Source organism: Ambystoma mexicanum, chromosome 11 (genome assembly GCF_040938575.1).
Source record: "Ambystoma mexicanum isolate Mex_15411 chromosome 11, UKY_AmexF1_1, whole genome shotgun sequence".
Lineage (NCBI taxonomy): Eukaryota > Metazoa > Chordata > Amphibia > Caudata > Ambystomatidae > Ambystoma > Ambystoma mexicanum.
The window spans coordinates 560,560,700-560,586,582 of NC_090934.1; the positions used below are offsets into that span (position 1 = coordinate 560,560,700).

Below are 25,883 nucleotides of genomic sequence, written 5' to 3' on the forward strand. Positions count from 1 at the left end.
AAAGAAAGATACAAGAAATCTGCAGATCAACATAGGAGTGAAGCTTCTAAATACCAGATTGGAGTTGAGGTTTGGTTAGCCTTCCGACATATACCACTAGAAGGAACCCACACGTTCAACCCCAGGTATTTGGGACTGTATACCATCAAGGCCATCATCAACCCAGTAGCAGTTAAACTGGAGTTACCGCCAAACATGAGAGTCCACCCGGTATTCCACGTTTCCCTGTTGAAACCTGTACAACCAGGAACTCGGATAACAAAACCACCAAGACCTATTTTGGTAGAGGGTGAACTGGAATTCGAGGTAAAAGACATTCTGGACTCAAAGTGGGTCAAATCAAAACTTTTCTATCTAGTTGACTGGAAAGGCTATGGTCCCCAAGTAAGATCATGGGAGCCTAGTGACCACGTTCATGCACCTCGACTAGTAAACCGGTTCCAACAAAATTATCCAACCAAACCCAGACAAGCGAAACAAACCACCTTGGGAGGGGCCTTGAGGGAGAGTGCTGTCACAGTCCATTTCCCCACACATCCGGTGCAGACCAACCTGCCCAGGACTTCGACTTCCATGAGGGCTTTTAATACCCCAAAGACTCTCTCAGGGGCCTCCTGGACTTGGTCCTGGCGCCGTTGGCGCCAGGCTCATGCTGCCATTACCAACATGGCAAGATTCAAACAAGGTAAAGCACGTGTGGGCCAATCTGAGGCAGGCTGAAGGGACTACTTGCCTAGGGAACTATTTACTTGGGTGTGGTTGTTGGGACTACTTTACCTGGGGACTACTTTTATGAAGCTATATAAACCACGCCTTTAGTACAGAACACGCTTCGCGTTATTCTGCACTCCTGCAGCGTAACGCTCAACGTGTCTGTTACCTTCAGACCAGTCAGCTACAATGCCAGTCCAGTTCCTTCTCGAGCAACCTGCAAAGGAAGAAAAGACATCAGGTTAGCCGCGCTGACCAAGGGGAACCACATCACTACCCAGCGCTTCGTTCCTACCTGAGAGCTGCTCTTCCCGGCGAACCAACGAACCTCCATCCCGCAACCGCTCCATCGTTCACCCACCATGCCGGAGTCGCCGCACCTGTCGGACGCAAGAAGAAACATCAGGTTAGCGCAAATTGGGGAAACGCCATTCGAAACAGTTAACTCAGCGACATACTCACCTGAAGGCCGCTCCTACTAGCGATCCGCTGATCTTCGTCACGCGGTCCTACAGCATCTGCAAAATAAGAGAGCAGCAGGTCAGTCACACAGAAGAGTCATAGCGCATATACAGACTTATCACAGAACGCTGGTGCAAACTTACCTTTTCTTGAAAAGACAACTCTGCGTTCTACGAACTTTCGCACCAGTAAGAAACCCACAAAGGAAAGACAACAAATGGAAAACCTGAACAATTTGAACTCTTTGGCTAACCATTTTAATGGTAAAGACTTACTCATTGAGTCAATGTTGTCTGAGACTCGACGGGATCAGTGAAGTAACTGGATCCTAGAACTCTACGCGCCCCCCCATACTGCTGCAGGACGGAGAGCATGCCATTCTTAAAGCAAAGGTGAGACATAGCAGAGGGGCTTTCAGAAGACCACGGGAGGCGGATGTGGGTCTTCTGCCTCACAGTTGGGTAACGCTTCATTTAAGCCTTTAGGCGCACCATCGTGAGGGCACAGATACAGAGAAGACACGTGAGCCATCTAACCGCAGACCTGCCAGTCCCGTTCGGCGCCCCTGTGGAGACCAGGTGAGCCTAAATAGGCGACCTCATGTTGACAATATTGGAATTTTTTCAAAGATGCTTTATGACCATGCTCAGCTAGATGCTTCAATATTAACACAGTGCAAGCGTCCTCTGAATCTGCAGCAATGTGTAGATCATCAATGTACTGTATTAACGTGCAAGTAGAAGGAAATTCAAGCATACTGAGTTGTTCTTTAAAGGCTCTGCTGTAAATACTAGGACTTCCACTGTATCCTTGCAGTATGCGTGTGAAAGTGAAAGAGCGTCCTCCCAGAGAAAATGCAAACAAGTATCTACTGTCTGAATGAATGGGTATGCTAAAGAATGCGTTCTTCAAATCGATTACGGAAAAATGTGTAGCCGTAGCTAGAATTATAGTCAAGATGGTAGTAATGTCAGGGACAATGGGAAACTGGTCAATGCAGCACTTCTGTGCTCCAGTGTCTACTAGAAAAACATGCGCTCTATTCCCAACTTTCATTTCTACGTAGGGTCCTTTCTGATCCATAGGAATAGGTTCCTTCCAGATTCTGCTTTGGGCTATCCTAACGGAACAGAAGATCATCAGATGTAAAATCTTCAGTGAAATAGGAGTGTGAATTGGTGTAAAGTGTTCGTATTACCAGTATTCTGTTGCTGACCTCCCTGATTGCCTGCATTATTATCCTGTGGCTGGTTCTGTTGATACTGGACAAACTGATTCCTACTCAGACCGGGCATGCCATTGCGTGCTCTCGATCTTTTACCGATTGTTCCATTCGCTGCTCTCTGCTGAAGGGTTGGACACTGTGCCCTCCAGTGACCTTCTTGCCTACAATAGGCACATTGGTTCATGTGAATGCCCCCGTTTCTGGTATTAACTGGCTTCTCGGTTGTGTATTCCCATTATTCCCACCCCATGCTCCTTTTGCAATCTGTTGCAAAAGTACCCTAGTCTTTAAATCTCCTTTCTTCTTTTCTATTTTCCCCTTCTCATTATTGACTCTATTTTCGTAATGCTGGGCCATATCTAAAACGTCTGATTGTGATTTAACCTGCCGTGCACTTTCCGAAGCAGTGATCTGCGTCTGAATGTCTACCAATAATCCTTGCACAAATTTGTCAACAAATAATCTCTGCGCAGGCTCCGTACTTAGGTTTTGGCCACTAAAGTCTGAAAATACTTGTTCAAACCTATTCAAACATTTTGTTGCTCCCTATGTCTTTCCTTGTATACACGTGGTTAATTTATCCCAAATAATTCTCTTTTCAGGCACTAAAGATTTAAGTTTAGTTTCTATGTGGTTCAGTAACATTAATATGCTCTGGGTGGTTTTTCTCTAGCATTCCTAATTCCAATGCAACCCAAGTATCTCCCATGGCAACTTGATCGTCTATGGTCCTAATTGGCTTCCATAAATCTGTGGGTAAAATTACAGGGAATAATAAGTTGAGTCACCCAAGGTGAAAACTGACAAATTCAGAACAGACTCTATTTCTTTGTAGAATCCCATAGGATTCTTTCTAATGTCTGGAATAGACTGCTTAAGGGTGTTTACTTCCTGTCGTGAAAACGGAACATGATCCAACTGTGAAATATAATGGGCTGGAATAGTCGTGGCAGGTGCTCCCCTATAGCAGGCATCTCTACCTTTGGAACGAGTTGGAGGAACCTCTCTCATAGGCAATTGTAAAGTGGGAAAATCTGAACGTTTATTAAGGAGCAAAGCCAAATCGAGTGACCATGAAGTCAGCGCGGTGTCCGCAGAAAACGCATGTTTGTAAATGTCCATAATTTCAGCAGGACAACATAATTTCTTCCTCAGACATTCATCTTGCAAATATTCTACCATAACTTGTAAAACCTTTCTCTGCATAGGCAGAACATATTGACTAAACGTGCCATGAACTTTGATAAGTGGAATGGAGGCATGTGAGAACATCTAAGAGCGTCTCATGTACAAATGTGTGTTTCTTCGCTAACTGTTTTCGATGGAGGTGGCAACAATCTTTTCTGCACATACAATGGTAATCGTGTACCTTCTTTTAGTGCTGTTTGATGCAAACAATCTAGTACATGCTTGAAGAAAAAGAATCTCAATAAATGATCACACACTTTTAGTGCGGTATCTCTAGTACGAGACAAGAAATTCAAATCCTACAATTCCTGTGGTACAGCTGAATCAGTCTGGTCACCCCAAACCTCGGCTAAGTATAAACCCATTTGTTCTATCAGTATCTTTTGTTCAGGAATACCCCCATGGTCTGATAGAGAATGCGAAGTTGCTGCTTCATCACCCCCTTCTATATAATGTTCTGCCCAATTCCTTAATTCCCTCTTCCTTGCAGGCGGTATTGTGCTGGTGCTGCGGGTTACAATTCTTTGATCACTAGCAGTATCATCATGTGTTAATAGTTGAGTGTTAGAAGTTGTCGGTAATGACATTAGGAGTAAGTTGTGTGCATGAGGCAAAGGAAAACTATCAAAATGTGTAGATGGTGCAAGTAATGGTGGTTGCATTTGTGGTGCTTGTGGCGACACATATGGAGGTGGTGTGGTAGGAGACATTCTCCTCTCATTTAACAATGTATTTGTCAATTCATAAGATGCATGCAAGTCTTTTGACGGGTATATTTTCTGTATTTCTTATTGGAACCCCCTATTCATTTTCCTCATAGCCTCTTCTTTTTGCTGGTAATGTGCTAAGGCTTTACCAGCCTGTGTAATGTGTTTACATGCATGTTTCTCTCTGCTTCCGAGATGTTGGGTGGCTTTCTTTCACCAATCCCTAACAACGTCAAATGCAACCAGCCTCACTTTCTTTTGTAACCATACAGTTTCCAAATACCCAATTCTGGCTATCTCAAAACTCCTGAATTTCGGCCACTGAAATTCTGGTTCATGTCTGGTTTGACGATGCCAAATACTATTGAATACTATAGCTCCAATACCATATTTTATGAACATATCATATGCCGGTGACCCTGCGGGTAGTGCCGGTTGACTATATTCCAAATGATATGATATGATATGATATGATATGGTATTTGTAACGCGCCTATACACAAGTGTTTCAAGGCGCGACGAGGCAGGGAGGGAGGGAAACAAGGGGAAGACAGACAAACGATCCTACTAGGCCAGGTGTCATTCAGATCGCGCAAGTGCAGAGGTAAGGGGAAAAGGAGAAAGTGCAGGGGGAGGAGGTGGGGGGGAAGTGCAGTACAAGGTAAGTAGCGTAATAAAATAATAAATAATAAATAAAAGGGCCAGCTGGTGGCAAGTGCGAGGTAAGTGCAGAGCAAGTGCTGGGAAGGGGGCTGTAGGGATACAGTGACAGTCCCACAGTGCAGGGGGAGCCAGGGAGGCAGTGCAAGTGGAGAGTGGCTGGGCCCTGGACCGAGGTCACTGAGAGTGGCCCAGATGCAGGTTTAGTGCAGAATTCAGTGGGGAGTTAAGCAGGTTTAGCAGGGGAGAGGGAGAGAGAAGGCAGAAGCGAAGAGGAAGGTTTTGAGGTGCTTCCGGAACCGGAGATGGTTCTCCTCGAGTTTCAGGGAGGCAGGAAGGCTGTTCCAGAGGGAGGACCCTGCTGCGGAGAGAGATCTACCCCCAGCTCGTTGCTTAGAGAAGCGGCTGACCATGAGGGAGTTGGAGACGGATGAGCGAAGGGCTCGTGAAGGAAGATATTTAGGAAGAGAGAGTTGAAGGTATTTAGGCCCCAAGCCCCAGAAGGCCTTGTGGACAATGCAGAGGGTTTTGAACTTAATCCTCGCAGCCACTGGGAGCCAGTGAAGAGATTTCAGTCCTGGAGAGATACGGTCCCTGGGCTTGAGGCCAAGGACAAGTCTCGCAGTTCTGTTCTGGATAAGTTGCAGAGGGCGGAGAGTGGAGGCAGGCAGATTAAGATAGAGGCTGTTACAGTAGTCCAGCCTTGAGAGAACCAGGGCTCGGGAGACAGTGAGCTTCTGGGGGAAGGAGAGGAAGGGAAGAATACCTCTGAGGAGGTGCAGCTGGTAGTGTGACTTCTTAGAGACGTCAGATATATGAGGAGAGAAGGAGAGTGTGGAGTCGAAGATGACCCCGAGGTTTTTAGCCTTGCAGGTAGGGGCAGGAAGGGGGCCAAGGGAGGCCGGCCAGAGAGCTGCAGGGAAGGAGGGAGTGGGTGTGCCGATGAGTAGAATCTCAGTCTTACTGGCGTTAAGGCAGAGGTCATTGGCGGCACACCATTCCTGGATAGCAGACAGACAGTCGGAGATGAGGGAAGGAGAGGAGGAGGCCGAGGGTAGCCTGAAAATGAGCTGGGTATCGTCCGCATAGCACTGGAAGTGGGGGCAGAGAGCGGCGATGCGGTGGGCAAGGAGTGCCAGATACTGGTTGAAAAGCCAGGGAGAGAGGTTGGATCCCTGGGGGACACCACAGGTGGAGAAAAAGATGTCAGAGAGGAAGGAGCCCATTTGGACCTGGGAGGGTCGACCGGAAAGGAAAGAGGTCAGCCATGCCAGAGCCTGACCAGTGATACCCATCATTCAGTTGTCTTCCCCTACCACAAAGTGTTGCTCAACAGGATGACAACTTACTAAAACCTGGCATGTCTAAACAAGCAGTTCTACCAGACCAATATTTGTATGCTTATAAATATTTTACAATCAAAACAACATCAGGCAACACTGTCGGTTTGAAACAGACTCACCTGATTCAAAAGTAAGAGGGATTCCCCCATCAAAGTATCCTAATCGTTGTGGCTGGCCATCTTACCCAAAAAGCCTCTAGTCCGGGTATCTTGCCGTCATGACCTCTGGGCGCAGCGTGGCATCCGGAGATTGTAAGCAGCAATCTGCTAAGGAATCGCGTCTCAAGGTGCAGGGGCACCAGATACTCCGATCTCATTCCGTCCACTCTGTCCTCGCAAAACGATGGGTCCTGATCGGAAGAGCCCACGTTCCGGGCGCCATTCTGTTAGTCCAAAAATATGAGGCTACTGCAAAGAAATGAAGACACACCAGTCACGAGGAACAAATATATAAACAACAGTTTATTCACACTTGAGTGGTCTCTCGGTTTTGCAATGCATGTATACAGGCATAGAAAAAAAGTGAGCTAAGACATGGGGGAGTGGATGTGCTGTACACACATTAGGAATACCATGATGAATTTGGGCTAGCTTATCACGTGATGATGGCTTGTGACCTATAGACCTACAGACATCTCTACCTTTGGAACAAGAGTTGGAGGAACCTCTTGACCTATAGACCTACAGACTTTTGGCAACATGTGCTAGAGCACTTGACGTCACCTCGTAGACAACTTACTGTCTGGGAAGCATCCGAACACAAGGTAACATTCCTCGAGCTACTTTATCTATATTATTGATTTTCAGTAGCTCGACCCTTCAGAACGGTTGTATACTAATTGACCTTTTCACAATTGACCTCGGGAGAATTTACCTAATTTAGAATGTCACTTAGGACATATATGCGGGGGGAAACCCCCCGCAGTCCCCCACCCAATCTAAAAACCCCCGCAACTCCCCACACAATCCCATTATATTATTTATAATCCAAAACCAACCCAATACATATGTAAAATAACTAAAATAAAATAAAGGTCAATTGTGCAGAAGGGCAATTAGGACCACTATAATTAGGTAAATTGTGCAAAAGGTCAATTTGGGTAATACCTTCAGAACAACATACGCTGTGAATTGTGCTTCACTTTAATAGTCTAGATGCACATTCACAATTAGCTGCAGAAAGTCCGAAAGAATCAAGGAAGACAGGATGGCACCTAATTTACAGTTTAGCTATGTCTGTGCCAGTACTTCAAGGCTCTAAGTGAAAAGACAAACAATGCGCTCAGCAGTTTCAACATTCCTGTGCAGGGGCATGTTTTAGCTTCCGAAGCTATGACTTTGTGACTTCTCACTGTGTTCAGAATGAAAACTCGGAAATGAGAGCAAAGCAGCCAAGATGGTGTTTTCGGAAACCATGATGTCACGGTTCAATGTGTATTTGCTGAGGTCAACATTTTAACGCAAAATACATATGCTTTTACACAATGCTTTACAGTAAAGTCTAGATTAGTGTATCCAAATCCCATACTGCCAACTAGATTTTATTTCGTTGGGGAAGATGCATCATATTGATGAGTGAATACTTTTGAAACTGCACATGATCATATGGCCCAATGCTTTCGATGGCAAACCTAATTCTGTAACTTACTGGTTGCAACTGGTGCTCAACCCATGAGCTGGTCCAATACTCCTTGACATTCTATCTTATCACCTTGTTGCATTATACCAGCTACCCTGAAAGTGAGAGGGTCAGCAAACTACAGTATTCCCCCTAGTTTGCCCAGTTCTCTGCTTGTTATGCCAGCCGCTCTTAGTCTTACTTTCTTTCCGCTTACATAATTAATACACAAAGCTAACTAGATTTTTACGCAAAGTAATGATCAATAGTTCCATCCAGTCTCTACATATGGTTCCATGTGTTAAAATTGCGGCAAAAATGGCTGTTTACACAAAAAATCGCGGCAAAAAGGCTGTGGTTTTGCTGCCGCAATCCATGTAAAGGATGCGGGGGACACCCCTGCAACCCCCAGACAGACCCATTATACCATTTAAGGGGAAAGGGTGACACACCCACAACCCCCGCTCCCCTTAAATGTTATAATGGGGTACACCTTTACCGGGTCAAACCACAGCATTTTTGCCACTATTTCTTTGTAAAGGTGATATTTTTCCCGCAATTTTATTACTGCATACCGTACCTACACCGATCTACTGCAGTACCATTCACTGTAGTTGGCCTCCAGAGCTCACTTTACTCTATGATTGCATTATATATTAGCGCTGCAGGAGAGAGCTGGTTATTTGTGTCCATTCATGCAGATAACCTTTTACGTTTTATAGACACTCAACCAGGGCTCGCAAAGTCTTTTTGCCCACTCACATTGTCGAGTAGATTTTAAGAAGGGCGAGTTCCATTTGTAGGGAGTGTTTGAAACCTTTAATTACCATTTACTTTGTTTGCAGTAAATGTCAAATACAAGTTTAACTGTGCACGGCTTGTCTCTGGGTGGCAGCATTGAGGCAGAAATAAAGTGTGTTTGTGGTGATATGCACCGTTTTAGAGAAGGCGCTTTTAAATGTGTTGTCTTCTTTTGTCAGGGGTCACGTGCACTTCTCTTAGGTCGAGTTGGTAAATTAATTTACTCAACCTGCAGGCATGGCAGAATTTTTCAAGCATTTGCAAGGCCTGACTCCACTTATGATGTCTTACTTCAGTGGTACACAGAACTGCTGTATTGTTGCTCATTTTATGTCTTGGGTACAAGTAACTTTTCGTGACATTATATCAGTACAACATTGCTAATTAAATGCGTTTGTTTGCTAATCAACAACATTTTAATTAGCAAAATCTGCTAATCAATTCTTGGAAACTAATTTATGCCTTGCATTGCTTCCACTTATGTGCCGAACATATGTGTCTATTGGCGCTATGGTATTATTAACTTGCCAAGATTTTGTATGAATGGTGGGTGTGAGTAGCTTAGCTCCCTGCATGGTTGGGTGTTTTCTCGTGCTATAATAGTCTTTCTTTTGTGGGTTTTCCTATCCTGACTTATTGCCAGTGTTATTTTCTGTCGGCATGAATACAAATGTGTCACTCAAATCTATGTACACCATGTAAATGATTTATTTCTCTAACAAACATGTTGCAATTCTTGAATTTATCAATGGAGTCATGGTAAGTGCCAAGCTTCCTCATTGATGACCCTAGGAGCTGCAGATGATTAGGCTGCTGTGCTAATGCTTCCAGTTAGTGGTCTCTTCTTGCAGCCCACTGGCGTACTGTTACTGCTCCTGTTCGCTGACATGCGTGGGGACTGCATGTATAACTAAACTGCCACACAATTGTTTGCAAATTGTTTTGGACGGGTCTCCTATTCTTTGAAATTCTAGTTTGGTTGGTAAACTCATCCCACTTTTTCTGGACCTGTTCTGTTCAGGTAAATCCACTGATGTGACATTCTTTAGGCCTGGTTCCTGTTGTGATCTGCAAAGTTGTTGGCTCATCTTCGCTATAGACTTTCTCTAACTCTAGGCCAGAAGCTTAATTTTAAACTGTTTTCTCTCAGAGTTCTTTTATGCATTGAGATGTTAGCATTTGCCCCTCATTTAACACCAACATTCTATTCAAGTGTCTGGATCCACATATCCGGTATAGAAAAGTCCTATTCTTATAATTAAATGTGTCCTCCTGACATTCTGTGATAAGTATCAGTCATTATTTCACTGAACCCACCATCTGGGCGTTAGGTTTGACTTCTGGGTAACATGTCAGAAACTAAGTAGACTGGTAACGTCCAGAATGAAATTAGGTCGTCTGTATTGGGAAGGGCATCGACATGCACAATACTATTTTTAGGTGGGAGTAGGAATCTTGCCATGGAGGGCCATTAAATATACAAATAATAGTTATCATAGGGATAACTCTCATTACTATATTCATTTGTTACAGGGCAAAGAGCCAGAGGAGTCTGAGCTGGAAGGCTACGTTCAAAGAGCTCTATACAGACCTCGGACGGTACATTCAGCACTATGCCACTTTGAAGCAAGCATGGGATGATCTTGAGAGATATTTAGGAGAGAAGTGTCCCCGTATGATTATGTCCTTGAAAGGTATTGTAACTCAACTTTTCTTCTGTTTCTATTGTAATGTTGCTATTTAAAGCCACTTTATACAAATTAGTATTTTTGTTTATGAGTTTTTATTCCATGGGTCTGAATAAGAACACATTGTTGTAATGAAAGAGGAATTAACCCCTTCAAAATGTTGCAGGATATTAATGTTTGTTTCTTGAATAACATTCTGGATTGCATGCTGCGTGGGAATGCTTATTTTAATAATTTCATGGGCTTTAGCAACCACGTCTTTTGAGCTGAGCAAAAGAAAGCAAACTGACCAGTGTTGCAGAAACAATAGACAATTCCACAAATTGAGCCTCACAAATAGATGTGCAGTAATGGGCAGACAGGTGTGCATAGAGTGAACACAAAATATCTACACTTGAAAGGGAGGTCATATTTTTATCGATTATGTTATTTTGGGCCAGTTACATCTGGTAACTACTCAGCTTTGTGGTGCCAGCTACACCAAAATAGTGCTGTGTGTGTTTATAGATGGCACATTCATGATCTCTTTTATCTAGTATTTTGGGCGGCCTATTAGATAGTCTCACAGGCAGCAGAAGTGTTGAACTAATCAAGAATCTGTTAATTCCTTAATCATGTTGATTACTCTGAATGTTTTGGGGTAACTACATTTATTTTAGCCACCACAGTACTTGGATGCTTCATTATAAGTACGGCAGTGAGGAAAAGACTGGTGGTAAAACGGAGTTAACTTTGTTACCGCTGCATTACCGCACAGCCGTACTATAGGTTTGGCAGTGAGGTGGAGGAAAAATACATTTTTATTGCTTTTCCCCTAGTTGCATCTCAGGAATGTCTTAGGAGCCAGAAATGAGACTCTGACACAAGGGAGACGTGACTTTGGTCAAAGACCTTTATTAAAATAAAAGAGAATGGGGATATGCACCTGTCCTTGCTGTAAGTGGTGTTTCACTACCTACAACCAAAGCTAAGGGTCTGACAATGTTAGAATGTCCAAAGCAAAACCTTTCCGTGCCCAAAGTATTATTATGGCCCTCACATTCTAACAAAATTAACTCTAACGTGAAAAGGGTAATGTGTTTGGCCTTGAGTGGTTTATACATGTTCAAAAACGAAAATGTGCAACTCCAGCACAAAAGTTCCAGAAGGATAGAGTTCCTTGTTCCAAAAGGTGGTTCCCTTCCCCTGGATTTCTCTTCACTCTGTTATATATTCAAAGATATCAGTTCCTTGAGTTTCTCTTGATCAAAAACACAACTGGATTCGGAAGATGGCCGCCAGCACCAGGTAGACGTGCAGACGGCGCTCTCCTGGACCCAGCGACATAGAGGTGCCCACCACCCCGTCTGACTGCTGGGGAGGGGGGACACAACGACTCCCCCATTAAGGAAGAGACAGCCGGAGGGGAGACCGACGGCAAAAAGGCACCCTCCTGCATCCCACAGCGAGAGCTAAACCGGCGGCGCGGCACGGACCGGGGCCCCCGCCTGTGGGACCAAGCGGCGTTGCGTAATTACCTGCCAGGAGTGGCTGCAGCGGGACGCAGGAGCAGAATCCCCGCTGACGGCTCGGAAGCGCGACGGAGAAGAGGCCCCTCCCGCACGTAGATAGACAGGACCTGAAGCTGCGACCCCCCCCCGTGTGTGCTCCGGAAAGAAGGTAGAGTGCCAGAGGGTGAGGGGGCGCCGCTTGTGGGAGACTCCAGGGCTCTGGGCCGGAGACTCGGGGCGGACGGGCCAGCTGGAGTTGGCCCACACTGGACCCTGATCATCGGGACGGTCTGGAGCAGGGAGGCGGGGAGGAGCCATGGCCGCGGCTGGAGGCAGTGGTGTTGCTTCGTGGCGCGGTCACCTCCCGGCCCGGAAGTGCAGGAGAAGACACTCTATCCTGGGGCACTGAGGAAGGGACAAGCACGCCACGCCAGTGGGGGAGCAGTGAGGAAGAGGACCCCACGAACCCACCAGGGACATTGGGGACATTTAGAGTGTGGGGGAGAGTCCCAAGGCACCCCTAAAAAGAGTCAGCAAAGCGGACATTCAAACTGCCTGCAACCCCGCCAGGGGATTATATATAAATTCGGGAGGATAGAGAAGACTGGGTGGCCCCCACACCCCTGGGGAGAACTAAACCTGAGGTAAATCTAACCGTGGGCCGGTGGCAGGAGACAACGACCACCAATCCACGACTTGTCCCTGCTGGGTCACGACCGCCATCGAGGCAGCCAGGAGGAGAGGAGGACGGGCACGGATGCTGGGGCCCGCCATACCGGCATCCCGGTTGGGATGCGACTTAAGGGGGTGAATTTGGAAGAGGCTAAGCCTTATTGTGACGGTGGAAGGTGAGAAGGGTGTACAGAGGAGTGCACCTAAAGGAGTGAACGGCTGCCCTGTAGGGAGCGGGGGAGAAGGGGGAAATACCCGCAAGTACATCGAGAGCCCGGGTGGACTATAGGGCCCCGGTGAGAAGAGAGGAGCATCCACCCCGGAGACTCCCACCGGGGGAAAAGGACCAGCAGGAGGGGCAACGATGTCAGTGAAACAGAAGGGAAGGGGCGGGAAAGGCCCGTAAAACCAGACGGATGCCCCAGGAACACTACCCAGCATCTGGCCCTCACAGGACAGCAGGGAAATAGCCAGAGTCACGACTGAGAGCCCCAGCGGAGGAGCTGCAGTGCAGAGGGGGGCGCGCACGCCCCAATGTCAAGGCAGGACTTTCGAGGAGAAATGCTGGCCCTACAGAACAGCTTGTTCAAAACATTCCAAGAAAAATTTCAGCTGATGCGATCAGACCTGAACTTGGCCTTTGGGGAGTTCAGGCAAGATATGAGGCAACTAGGAGAGAGGACAGACCTCCTGGAGAAAGGGATGCAGGAATTGGACAAAGAAACCACGGCAAACAACAAAGCTATCGAAAGACTCGACATAGCAACACGGAACCTCGAAATCCAGGTAGAGGACATGGAAAACAGGTCACGCAGGATGAATATCAGGGTGAAAATGCTGCCGGAATCGGTCTCTGACAAGTACTTAAAGGTGGTGGCCCAGTCAATCTTCGCAGAGATCCTGAGAGAGTCAACGCCTGAAAGGGTGGAACTGGACCCCATCCATAGGGTGGGGAGAATAGTGAAGGGACTGTCTGCAAGACCAAGGGATGTATTGGCAGCATTTACCAGATATGCTTAGAAAGAGGCTGTGCTCCAGGCGGCAAGAAAACAGGAACCGATCATGTACAAAGATCACCGAATAATGCTATTTCAAGACCTGGCGGCCAGCATGCTGGTGAAAAGAAGATTGATGGGCCCAGTGCTCAAGGCTCTCAACGAGAGAGGAATTCGCTACAAATGGACCTTCCCATTTGATTTGGCGTTCGACTGGAAAGGAGCTCAGAAACGCATCACAACGGTGCGGGAAGGAGGGAGTATTTTGCAAATTGACCTGGATGATGATGGTGCTGCGGGGGGATGTGGGGGGGGAGAGAACAGCCTGTGGAAAATAGACTAAGGCCGAGGCCGTGGGAATGGACAAGGGTGAGAGAGAAAAGGAGGAGGGGGTCAAGATTGTCCAAGTTGCCACCACAAGATGAGAGCAGGGCGCCGGCAGGAGAAATGGACCCGGTGGAACGAGAGGAGCCATGAATGAGACCGGTACTTTAGGGGTGTTGGGCCTCTAAAGGTGGTAATTGAGCATAGCGGGGAGGGCAACCATCTGAGAATCAATAAGAGTGAGGGAACCCGAGGCTTGTGAGGTGGGCAAGCCCCTCCAGTGAGGATGGGGAGTAAGGGGGTTAAGAGGGAGGGGAGTGGGGAAAGGAAAGGGTACGGGGAGGGGGGGACGAGGCGGATGTCACGTGGAGTATGGGATGCAGCAGGCAGAGGTCCGGGGGATTCCTAGGGGACAATATGGGAGACCAAGGGGGCCGGATCGAGCAAAGGGAGTCTGGAAGTGCCCACATGGGAGAAGGTTAGAGGGCTATACCAAGCGCGGAGTGAACACAGGTTGATGCCCGATGCTTAACACCCCCCTCAAATGGAAGAAACTGGAACATTTTACGAGGAAAGAGGGCCCAGACATTCTGGGGCTGCAGAAAACACATCTCGGGCTAAAAGACCAGGGACGCCTGATGCTGCGTGGGTTCAACCAGATACTGCATGCTTCCCGAAAGAGCAGATCTGGGGGAGTAGCCTTAGCCATCAGAAACACGGTGGACTTTAGAGTCGCCGAAGCTATAAGGGATAAGGAGGGTAGGTACATTGTAGTTAAAGGAACATTTCAAAGGGATTGTGTCCTCCAACGTGTTTCTTATCTTTGATAATTCGTCTCCAGCTTGCTGACCTCGGAAAAAAATTTCAGCAGAGGGCGCTGCGCATTGACGTCCGTCGAGTTGATGTCCCTCGACAGCCACCGTATCGGCGCCGATGTCACCATGCCCATAAATAGCCACGCGCAGCGTCCGTTGCTCAGTTCCGTTTTTCCACGCTTCGTGGGGCCTCGGAATATCGTTGCTCAGTTCTTCAGTCAAATATACTTCATTATTCCTCGTGAATACCGACTCGTACTCGATGGCTTCCTCATCCGAACCGACGAAACCACGGTCCGGCTTCAAAAAATGTCGAGACTGTGGAAAGAAAATGTCGTTGACTGATCCTCACAGGATCTGTTTGTGGTGCCTGGGAGTCGAGCACCATTGTTCGGAGTGCGAGGACTGCATGTCCATGACGGCGAAAGCCTTGAAGGAGCGTGAGGGGAAGCTCGAGAGAGGGTAAGGCAGTTAAAACTTCTTCAAAAGTTTCCTCGGAGGAGTCGAGACATTCGTCTACTCGCCATCACAAAAGACATTCTCGTTCTAGGTCTCGAAGCCGTTCCCATCACTCTTCGAGATCTAAGCATTCAAAAAAGAGACGTCGAAGATCCCCTTCCTCGTTGTCTTCTTCTTCCGTTTCCCCAAAAAGGGTCTCCTGCCCCACAAAAAATAGCTCTCAGGCTGAGTGGGAGGAATTCAGGAAAAAGATGCTTAGCGTCTTCGAGAAAGCGGCCTCGACCCCCTCGAAGACTGCTGAGGGTGATACCCTGGGTGAAAGACCCAAAAAATCAAAACGCTGCGAGTCGCAGCACCCGGCGAAAGATGCTACTCAAGAGCGTCACGAACCCTCGAGTAAAGGAAAGGTCGCCTCTTTGACGCCGTCGTCGAAGATCCCTTCGACGCATAGATCTGCGTCTTCGACGCCATTATCGAAGGGTTCTTTGACGCACAGGTCAGTCGATTCGACGCCGAGAAAGGACAAACCCACGGCCACCTCACAGCCAGTGGTCATACCCAGAGCCTCGATCACGAGAATGTCGTTGACAACCTCGAGTAGAATTCCGATACTCTCGAGTTCCTCGAGGCCTCTACCAACTTTCTCGACACCTTTTTCGATAGCTTCGAAGCCTTTAACGTCCGCGTCAACGACGTCGATGTTTTCTCAGCCAATTATGACGAATTTGGCCCCTTCTGCTCTAGAAATGGGATTTATACCATTTCCAAGATCTGATCATTCCAGAGCCTTAGCATCTATTTATGAGGAAGGGGATATTCCGGACCAGGAGAGACCTTTTGAGTTGCAGGGATCTGCAACTCCTGTACCAGAGGAATTTACCTCTGAGGAAGGTAGGTTTAAGGACCTCCAAGAATCCTTACATGAAGCAAGTGGGTTGGACACTTCCCCAGAAGTGGAATTTGCCAAACCAGACCCAGGGGAACATGCTGAAGCCCCTTATAGAACCTTGATGGCAAGGATAATAGAGTTTATGGGGTGGTCTACGCCTTCACCTGCTTTTCAGCAAGACAACCTCACAGATAGTTTGGTTAAAGGCCCACAGGAGGATCCTGTGGTGCCATTTCATGCGGCACTACAAAGAAAAATATTGGCAAACTGGGAAACCCCTGAGGTTATCCCGGCGGTTAACAAAAAATTATCAGCCAAGTATAGCGTGTCTACTGCTGACCCTGACTATTTATCCAAACACCCAACTCCGGAGAGTCTGTTTGTTCAGGCAGCAACTTCATCAGGTAGTAAATCGGCTTATCCTACTGTTCCACAGGACAGGGAAGACAAGAGATATGATTCTATGGCCAAAAAAGTATTTTCTGCATGTAGCATGGCGTTAAAATCCATCAATGCTACTTGTACGCTCGGAAGGTTCAGCCACACACTTTGGGAGTGTGCTTCATCAGCGGCAGACTACCTCCCGGAGGCAGAAGAAAGGGAAGCGTTTCTCAACATCATTAAGGATGGTAAGGACGCAATGTGCAAATCCCTTCAGACTGGCATCGATTCTGCTGACAGCATCAGCAGGGCCATGGCGGCAAGTACAACAACCAGGAGATTTGTTTGGTTGCGAAAGTCTGGTTTTGCTCCAGATGTGCAAAGTAGACACTTGAATATGCCCTTTGACGGCTCTACTTTGTTTGGTAAGAAGGTGGATGACAGTTTAGAAAACCTTCAAACATCAAATGCAGCTGCAAAATCCCTGGGAGCTGCAATCCGTCAGACACCATATCACCCCTCAGGAAAGTCCTTTCGCTTCTATTCCGCATTCGGAAGAGGCAGAGGACAGCCGGTTCAAAGGGGTCAGAAAAAATTCACCCGAGGTGGACGGGGTAAAAATACAAAAGCTACAGCAGCAGCAGCTGCCTCTTTACCCGCGGCATCTGCATCAGCCGCCTCCAAACCGCTCTGAGGACCCTCCTCACAAGACACCAGTAGGGGGCAGGTTAACTCAACATCTGACGGAATGGCAGGCTATTACGTCAGATGCTTGGGCATTGGAGACAGTTGCCCAAGGTTACTGCCTGCCTTTACTACGCATCCCTCAGAGTCATCCATCGGGGAACAGCTCTCTGAAAGTTCCAGATCTGCTCCTCTTGCAGGAAATTGTAGACCTGCTAGAGAAAGGTTCCATAGAACCTGTACCTGTAGCGGAGAGGAACAAGGGCTGGTACTCCCCCTACTTTTTCATCCCGAAGAAAGACGGAGGACTGGGACCTATCTTGGACTTATGAGAATTGAACAAGTTCCTCAGGAAGGACAAGTTCAAGATGGTAACTCTCTCTCAGATCCTTCAGGCCCTCCAGCTCCAGGACTAGCTGGTATCTCTGGACCTCCAGGATGCTTATTTCCATGTGCCAATCCATCTCAAACATAGGAAATAGCTGAGGTTCGCAATTGGCGGCTCTCATTATCAATTTCGAGTTCTGCCATTTGGGCTGAGCTCCGCCCGAGGGTCTTCACCAAGTTAATGTCGGTAGTGGCGGCAAGTCTAAGGAAGGGAGGGATTCATGTCTACCCCTACCTGAACGATTGGCTGATCAGGGCTGTATCTTCGGAACAAGCTCAGATCCAGCTAGACTTGACCATCAGTGGTCGTTGGTCTCCATCGGAGTCCAGACTACACATCAACCTATTGGAGCTGAGAGCTATCAGACTAGCGCTGAAAGCTTTCCTACCATCAGTACAGGGAAAACATTTCCTGATAATGACGGACAACACAGTGGCCATGCACTACCTCAACAAAAGAGGAGGCGTGGGATCACTGCCACTGTGCAGAGAGGCAATGCAGCTCTGGTTTTGGGCAATTCAAGAAGGAATCTCTCTATCGGCAGTTCACCTAGCCGGAGAGAAGAACTTGACGGATGCTCTGAGCAGGCAGGGCACAGTCTCCCACGAGTGGGAACTAGCTCAGGAAGTCCTTCAGGAGATCTTCGCCCTTTGGGGAACCCCTCAAGTGGATCTGTTTGCCACCAGTACCAACAGGAAGTGCGATCTGTTTTGTTCAAGGGAATTTCCCCTGAGAGGAGCTCTAGGGGACGCGTTCGTAGTGGACTTGGAGTTTCCACTCCTGTACGCGTTTCCACCAGTCCCTGTCATTCCTCAAATGATCAGGAGGTTGAGAAGATTCCAGAGGACCATGATCCTAATTGCCCCAGACTGGGCCAGGAGAACGTGGTACCCGGACCTTCTGGATATGTCCATCTGCCCTCCAATTCGCCTTCCACTCAAGGAGAATCTTCTCTCACAGAAGGGAGGTCAGGTTCTCCATCCAGACATCAGAACCCTCAACGCTTGGCTTCTGAAAGGTTGAGATACAAGGATTGGGACCTCCCTGATGACGTTATGGAGGTGTTGCTTTCGGCCAGAAGGCCAGCAACAAAGTATTTATACCGCTGCCATTGGAACAAATTTTGCAGCTGGTGTAGAGAAGAGAATATCGACCCATTTTCATGTGGTACACCAACAGTGTTCTCCTTTCTACTCTATTTGGCAAATTCAGGCCTTCAAGTTGGCACTATCAAGGGCTATCTTGCAGCGCTATCGATCTTCAAGCGCACTGCAGAGGAGTCATCGTATTTCAAATTACCCTTAGTAGTACAATTTCTAAAGGGATTAACTAATGTCTACCATCCAAGACCATTCCAAGTTCCCTTATGGGACTTAAATTTAGTCTTAAATTTCCTGATGGGTACTCCTTTCAAACCACTCCACTCTTGTTCGCTAAGATTTCTCACCCTTAAAACTGTCTTATTAGTGGCACTAACATCTGCTAGAAGGGTGAGCGAATTACAAGCTCTATCTTGTAAACCCCCTCATACAATTTTTCATAAAGACAAAGTTGTCCTACGGGTGAAGCCTAATTTCCTCCCAAAGGTGGTTTCTGAATTCCACATCACTCAAAAAATTACATTACCTTCATTCTATCCTCCTCCCCATCCGGGGAAAGAGGAAGAAGGGCGACACAGGCTGGACCCAAGGCGGGCTTTAAGCTTTTACATCAGCAGACTTGCTAGGATTAGGCAAGCTGACCAACTATTTGTAGATTACTCAGGGCACAAATTGGGACTACCGATAACAAAACAGACCATTTCCAGATGGATTACTTTGGCCATTCTGGAATGTTACTAACAAGGAAAGAGCCTCCTCAAAATCTTAGAGTTCATTCAACTAGGGGTATCGCAGACTCTTCGGCCCTCCAAAGAGGGGTTCCGGTTCGAGATATATGTGCGGCTGCAACATGGTCATCCGCACATACCTTCACAAGATTTTACAACCTGGATTCCTCCTCTAGTCAAGAGACTAGGTTTGGCAAAGCAGTATTACATTCTGTTAATTCCTAAAAGGAAACATGGCGTTTTTACTCCCACCTCCAATTGCACAACACTGCTATGGGAGTCTATCAAAGATAAGGAATACGTCGGAGGACGCAATCCCTTCGAAGAACAAGTTACTTCTTACCTGGTAACTTTCTTTCAATGGGATGTTCCTCCAACGTATTCCTTATCGCCCCTCCCATCCATCCCCGCAGTAATACTTCCCTTGTGGTTGCAGTTTACGCTCCTTCAAGGTCAATAACCAATTCAGACATGACTTCTTATGTTACAAAACGGAACTGAGCAACGGACGCTGCGCGTGGCTATTTATGGGCATGGTGACGTCGGCGCCGATACGGTGGCTGTCGAGGGACATCAACTCGACGGACATCGATGCGCAGCGCCCTCTGCTGAAAAAATGTTCAGAGGCCAGCAAGCTGGAGACGAATTATCAAAGATAAGGAATATGTCGGAGGAACATCCCATCGAAAGAACGTTACCAGGTAAGAAGTAACTTGTTCATCTGGACAATCCATATACCCTGGCGGTAGTATATGCACCTAATACAGGTCAAGAGTAATTTCTGAGGCGGGTCCTGGGAGTATTGGAAGAGAAGGCATGGGGCAAATAGTGTTATTGGGGGATCTCAACATAGCCTGGGACAGGGCGCAAGACAGATCCGGAGTCTCGGGGAGGGGGCGCAGTGATGTCCGCAGAGCTCAAGGACAGGATTGGGAGGGTAGGGTTAAGGGATGTCTGGCTAGAACTGCAAAAAGGGCTACATCGGGGGTTCATGGATCGCAGTCCAGAATAGATTATATTTGGGTGTCAACAGGTTTGATGGGTCAGATTGGGGAGGTGAAGACTGACCCCATTGGCATAGCGGATCACAAGGTGGTATCTATGCTTATGGACTTGGGGCTCAAGGAGAGAGGGGTGTGGGGATTGAAATACCTGAAGTTCTCCAGCATGGGGTCTGGCATGGATTCACATGCTCATGAATATTCCCCGTCGTCAGGCTGGGAATCCTCGGTAAAGAAAAATCAGTATCAATTTCGTTTCTGATCTGTCTTTCGTAGTAGTAACCAATCACTGATCTCTGCGTCATACTGACCACAGCCAATGCCTGCCATCTCCCTAAGCCCCGCCTCTGGCAGCCATCTTCAGATTTTTACCGCACGTTCAAGTGTTGGGATCCTCGTGCTATTGCTCTCGAGCTTTAGTGCTTTTTTCGCGCTTTTTCTTAGGAAAATTTTTCTCTTTTTCGGTCAAAAGAGCCTCAAGCACCACCGTTTCTTTATCCGATCAACGGGGACCTGTGTCGGATTCTTCTACGCCCCTCAAGGGTGAAGATTTCATCGAGCCACGCTTTTGGAGGACTCCAGAAGTTTCTCAGGCCCTTCTCGATCATGGACCAGGAGAAGGGAAGCTCGACGCTCAGAAAGCTGTTCAGAGTCTGCCCTGGATGCCAGCTTCAGAATGTCTTTAAGGAGGACGAACACTCCCTTTGCCTCCACTGCCTGCATGAGGACAAGACGCACATGGAGAAGGACTGTGCGTTTTGCGGCAATATGTCGGAGCGGATCATGAAGGACCGCCATCTGCGTCTCGCCAACTGGCTGGAAGGGAAGAGCCCGTCAGGCAAGAAGAAGAAGTCAGAGCGGTCTTCTAAGACCTTTGAGGGCGCCCCGGCGACGGGGGTCCAACAGAAGGCCAAGCACCGCGAGTCCGCTGGTACCGGGAGCGCCGAGCGGTCGGGCTCTAGGGGCGCCAGGCAGGGCGCATCCTCCCCGGCGCTATCAACCACGAGCCAACGCTCTGGCTCGGGTAAGAGGAAGGCCGAGCACCCGGCGAAGCTCCTGGAGAGACCCCGGTCGTGCTCAAAGGCCCCATTGGAAGGGGAGCGAGGCGGTGACCCTCCCCCCAAGGAGAAGGCGGTGAGCGCACCTAAGGTGGTGAAAGCCTTGATCCATCCGCCCAAGGCCTCTATCGAGACAGTCGCGGCGGCCCTGGCTCAGCCTGTGGAGGCTACACCAGTGGTGGCGACCTCAGGGCCCAGAATCTCCCTGCCACCGCGGAGGGAGTCCTCTTTCATGCCCATCGACAGGACCCCCGTGAAACCTCCGACGGAGAAGAAAAAGGGGGGGCAGGAGGTCGTGGATTCGGCCTCAACCTCTGAGGAGGAGCTGATCGAAGTCTTAAGCCACGGCGTTGGCGTGGAAGAAGACCAGCCTGTCGGGAGGGACCCCGACGTAGGAGACGACGAGAACGTCGAGGGTGCCGACGGGGCTCCTGACCGCCCATCGGAATCCCCTCAACCAGTGCCGCAAGACAACTCAGCGGCCATTTTGTTGGCTATACAGTCCTTATGCTCGGAGATGAGCACGAGACTGCCGTTACCACCAACGGAGGAACCGCTCCCGACGGGGGACCCGGAGCCAGGCCCTTCTGGGAGTCCTCCTCTTAAGAGAAGAAGGATTCATCCTCCACCTCCTTTTCAACCATCGCGCCCTGCTCAGCCCTCCTCCCCGTCCACGACACGTGGGGATGATACGAGGACTGACACGGCCGCGACGGGTACAGACGACGAGGTTTACGACGAGGATCTCCTGTCGTCACCTCCCCCCCGGGCTTCCCCGCCCGACGAGATTGGATCGTTTCACGCCATGATCGCCAGGGCATCCGAGCTTTTCCAGCTCTGCCCAGAAGAGAAGAAGGAGGAAGGTTTCCTTCATCAACGGCGCGAGACCAAGAGGAAGATGGTCCTCGCTGTACCTCTACTGGACGATATCTGGGATGAGGGTCTCTCCCTCCTCAAGAACCCATCCACAACGCTGGCGAGAAGGGATCGGTACGAGAAGAAGTACAAGGTCCCGGACGCGGCCCCCTTGTGCCTTTGGGCACAGCCGACCCCGGACTCGGTCGTCTCCGCGGCGGCCAGGAAGAAAGTGGGGGGGCTCGGCCTCTACGTCAACCTCCCCGCCGGACGGCGAGGGAAAGAAATTGGACACGATGGGACGCAGAGTCATCTCATCGCAGCGACGACGATTAAGGCTGCCAACGCCTTGGCTATCGTAGCCCGCTATGACAGGGAGTTGTGGTACAAACCCGCCCCCCTGCTGGACTTCTTACCAGACGACAAGAGGGCGGAGGCCCTAGAGATCTTGCAGGAAGGAGAAGTGGCGTCGGACCACGCCATTACGATAGCGACGGACATCGCTGACACTGGATTTCGCCAGTTGGGCAACGGCGTGTGCCTTAGGCGGCGTGGATGGCTCAAGGCTACTGACTTCCGTCAGGACGTGCAGACCAGAGTCTTGGACATGCCGTTCGACGAGAGCAACCTGTTTGGGAAAACAGTGGACGATTCCCTACAAGCCATCAAGACGGACACGGAGACGGCCCGGGCTCTTGGTGTTCTCCAGCAACGACGGCCGCCCTTTCGGAGCGGCGGAGGCAAACAGGGTGCCTCCAAAGGTTCCGGCGGCGGATTTTCCACCTATCGTCAAGCGGCCCGTTCGTCGTCGCAGGAGGCCTACAGGGGACGAGGCAAGTCGGGCGGACCCCGCCGTCGTCGCCAAGGAGGACAAGGCGGCAAAGCCTCGTCGAAGCAGGACTGAACCGGCCGTGGGGTCGGGCCCCCACCGAAGCACCCCGGTGGGAGGCCGGCTGGCGAGCTTCGTCAGCGTGTGGGAGTCGATCTCCACCGACCGTTGGGTGCTGGACGCCCTGGCCCAGGGTCACGCGCTCGAGTTTCTAAAGAGGTGCCCGCGCGTCGCCCCTGTGGCCAGGAAGGAACATCACGTCCCTCAACTTCTCTTGGAGGTAAAGGCGATGCTAAAGAAAGGCACCATCAAGCTCGTCCCAAAGAGGCTTCGGGGCTCCGGAGTTTACTCAAGATACTTCCTCGTGAAGAAGACGGGAGGATGGCGTCCCATCCTGGACCTACGACGACTGAACAAATTCATCAAGGCACAGAAGTTCCGGATGGTCACCCTCCAACACGTCCTGGGTCAGCTGGAGGAGGGCGATTTCCTGTCGTCGTTGGATTTGGAGGATGCCTACTTCCATATCCCCATCCTAAAGGGACACCGAAAGTTTCTCAGATTCGTGGTCCAAGGGCGTCACTACCAGTTCAGAGCCCTTCTCTTCGGATTGAGGTCGGCACCCAGGGTGTTCACCAAGTGCCTCGCACCGGTGGCGGCGCGGCTGCGCCTGGAGGGGATCCACGTCTACCCCTACCTGGACGACTGGCTCATCCGAGCAACGACGAAGGAGCTTGCCGCGGAGCACATGGCAAGGACCGTCCAACTACTCACGGACCTGGGATTCTCCATAAACTACGCCAAGTCCCACCTGGTGCCCGCGCAAGACGCACTGTTTCTGGGAGCGAAGCTCGACACAGTGTCGCTTCTGGCCTCTCCGTCGGAGGAAAGGACGAGGGCCATCTTGGGCAAGGTGCAGCGGATGCTGGTTGCGGACGCGGCCAGGGTGAGGTCCATCAAGTCCCTCCTCGGAATGATGTCTTCTTGCATTTATCTCATCCGCCTGTGCAGGCTTCGGATGCGCCCGTTACAGGAGTTCCTGGACGCGCGCTGGATCCAGACGACGGGCAGCTTCGAGGACAGGATCACACTCGACGAGAGCTTCCGACGAGCGATCCGGTGGTGGGGCACCCGCGCGCATCTGACGGCGGGCATGGACTTCCAGACCCCGGGCCACCAGAAGACGGTGACCACGGATGCCTCCCTGGAAGGGTGTGGAGCGCACACCGAAAACCTTCACGCGAGGGGTCTTTGGCTGCCGGCGGAGAAGTCCCTCCATATCAACGTTCTGGAACTCCGTGCAGTGTTTTGGGCCCTCAGGTCCTTTCGTCCATCCCTGAAGGGCAAGGTGGTGAGGATCTTCACCGACAACACCACCACCATGTTCTACATCAGGAAGCAGGGCGGTACCAGATCCCCAGCCCTGTCCAAGGAGGCGCAGGATCTGTGGCATTGGGCTGTCGCCCAAGGGATGTTTCTGGTGCCGTTTCATCTGGCAGGAATAAAAAACACCATCGCCGACTCGCTCAGCAGAGAGCTGCGCTCGTGCCACGAGTGGGAACTACGACAGGATCTAGTGGACCGCCTCTTCCGACGGTGGGGCACACCCCAGATCGACCTGTTCGCGACGGCGACGAACTCCAAGTGCCGGAGGTTCGTAAGCAGGTTTCCCCAGCCGAGGAGCATGGGCGATGCTTTCTCGTTCCCCTGGGAGGGCCTGTTCCTATATGCGTTCCCTCCATTGCCGCTGCTGATCCGGCTCATCAACCAGCTCAAGAGGTCACGGTGCAGGATGATCCTCGTCGCACCTGCGTGGCCGAGGCAGATATGGTTCCCGGACCTTCTGGACTTGTCAGCATCCCCGTCAATCAAACTGCCAGTGGACGCGGATCTTCTCTCCAGGGAAGAAGGCGCCATCCTCCATCACGACCCGAAGTCGCTGAACTTGCAGGCCTGGCTCCTGCAGCGTTAGAGTTTGGAGGTTACGACATACCGGCCGACTGCAGAGAGGTTCTTGCAAAGGCCAGGGCGTCCTCAACTCTTAAATGCTACGGACACAAATGGAAGAGGTTGGTGTCTGGTGCCACGCACAGAAGATTAACCCTCTACGGATTACGGCTCCTCAAGTACTGCCGTACCTGCTGACGCTGGCCAAGGCTGGACTGGCGCACGCTTCCATCAAGATTCATCTTGCTGCGATCTCCCGATACACCAGAACCACGGGACGGACGTCTTTGTGGTCTCATCGTCTGGTGAACGAATTCATGAAGGGACTGTTCAGATCGTTCCCGCCGGTGAAGGCCCCAGCCCTGGCGTGGGAGCTCAACGTGGTGCTGACCAAGCTCATGGGACCTCTGCACTCGGCTCCGTTGAAGTTCTTGTCGTGGAAAACAGCATTTCTTGTGGCCATCACCTCCGCACGACGGGTGGGAGAGATCCAGGCCCTTTCCTGCAAGCCCCCGTACTTGACTTTTCACGACACGAGGGTAGTGCCCAGGACGCACCCTTCCTTCATGCCCAAGGTGCCGTCGGACTTCCACCTCAACGAACCCTTGGTGTTGCCTGTTTTCTTCCCGTCGCCTTCGTCGCCAGCTGAAAGGACTTTGCACTCGCTGGGTGTGGCTAGAGCGCTGAAGTTCTACATGGACCGCACGAAGAGTTTTCGGAAGACGTCACAACTTTTTGTGAACTTTGGACCTGTCAATCAGGGGAAGGCTCTCTCGAAGGCTTTCATTTCCAGATGGCTCTCTGGCTCGATCATGTACTGTCATCGGTTGGCAAACCGACCGCTGCCTGGCCGTCCGAGAGCCCAT

The 25,883-nt window shown here is 49.8% G+C and overlaps 1 protein-coding gene across 1 annotated transcript in view; it reads left to right on the top strand.

Moving 5' to 3' along the window:
* FBXO3 (F-box protein 3) overlaps positions 1–25,883 on the top strand; it is a 1,552,568-nt gene that overhangs the window by 346,139 nt on the left and 1,180,546 nt on the right. Inside the window, exon 3 of the mRNA XM_069623397.1 lies at positions 10,248–10,408. Coding sequence (XP_069479498.1) covers positions 10,248–10,408 — 161 coding nt within the window. The remainder of the gene's footprint in view (positions 1–10,247; positions 10,409–25,883) is intronic.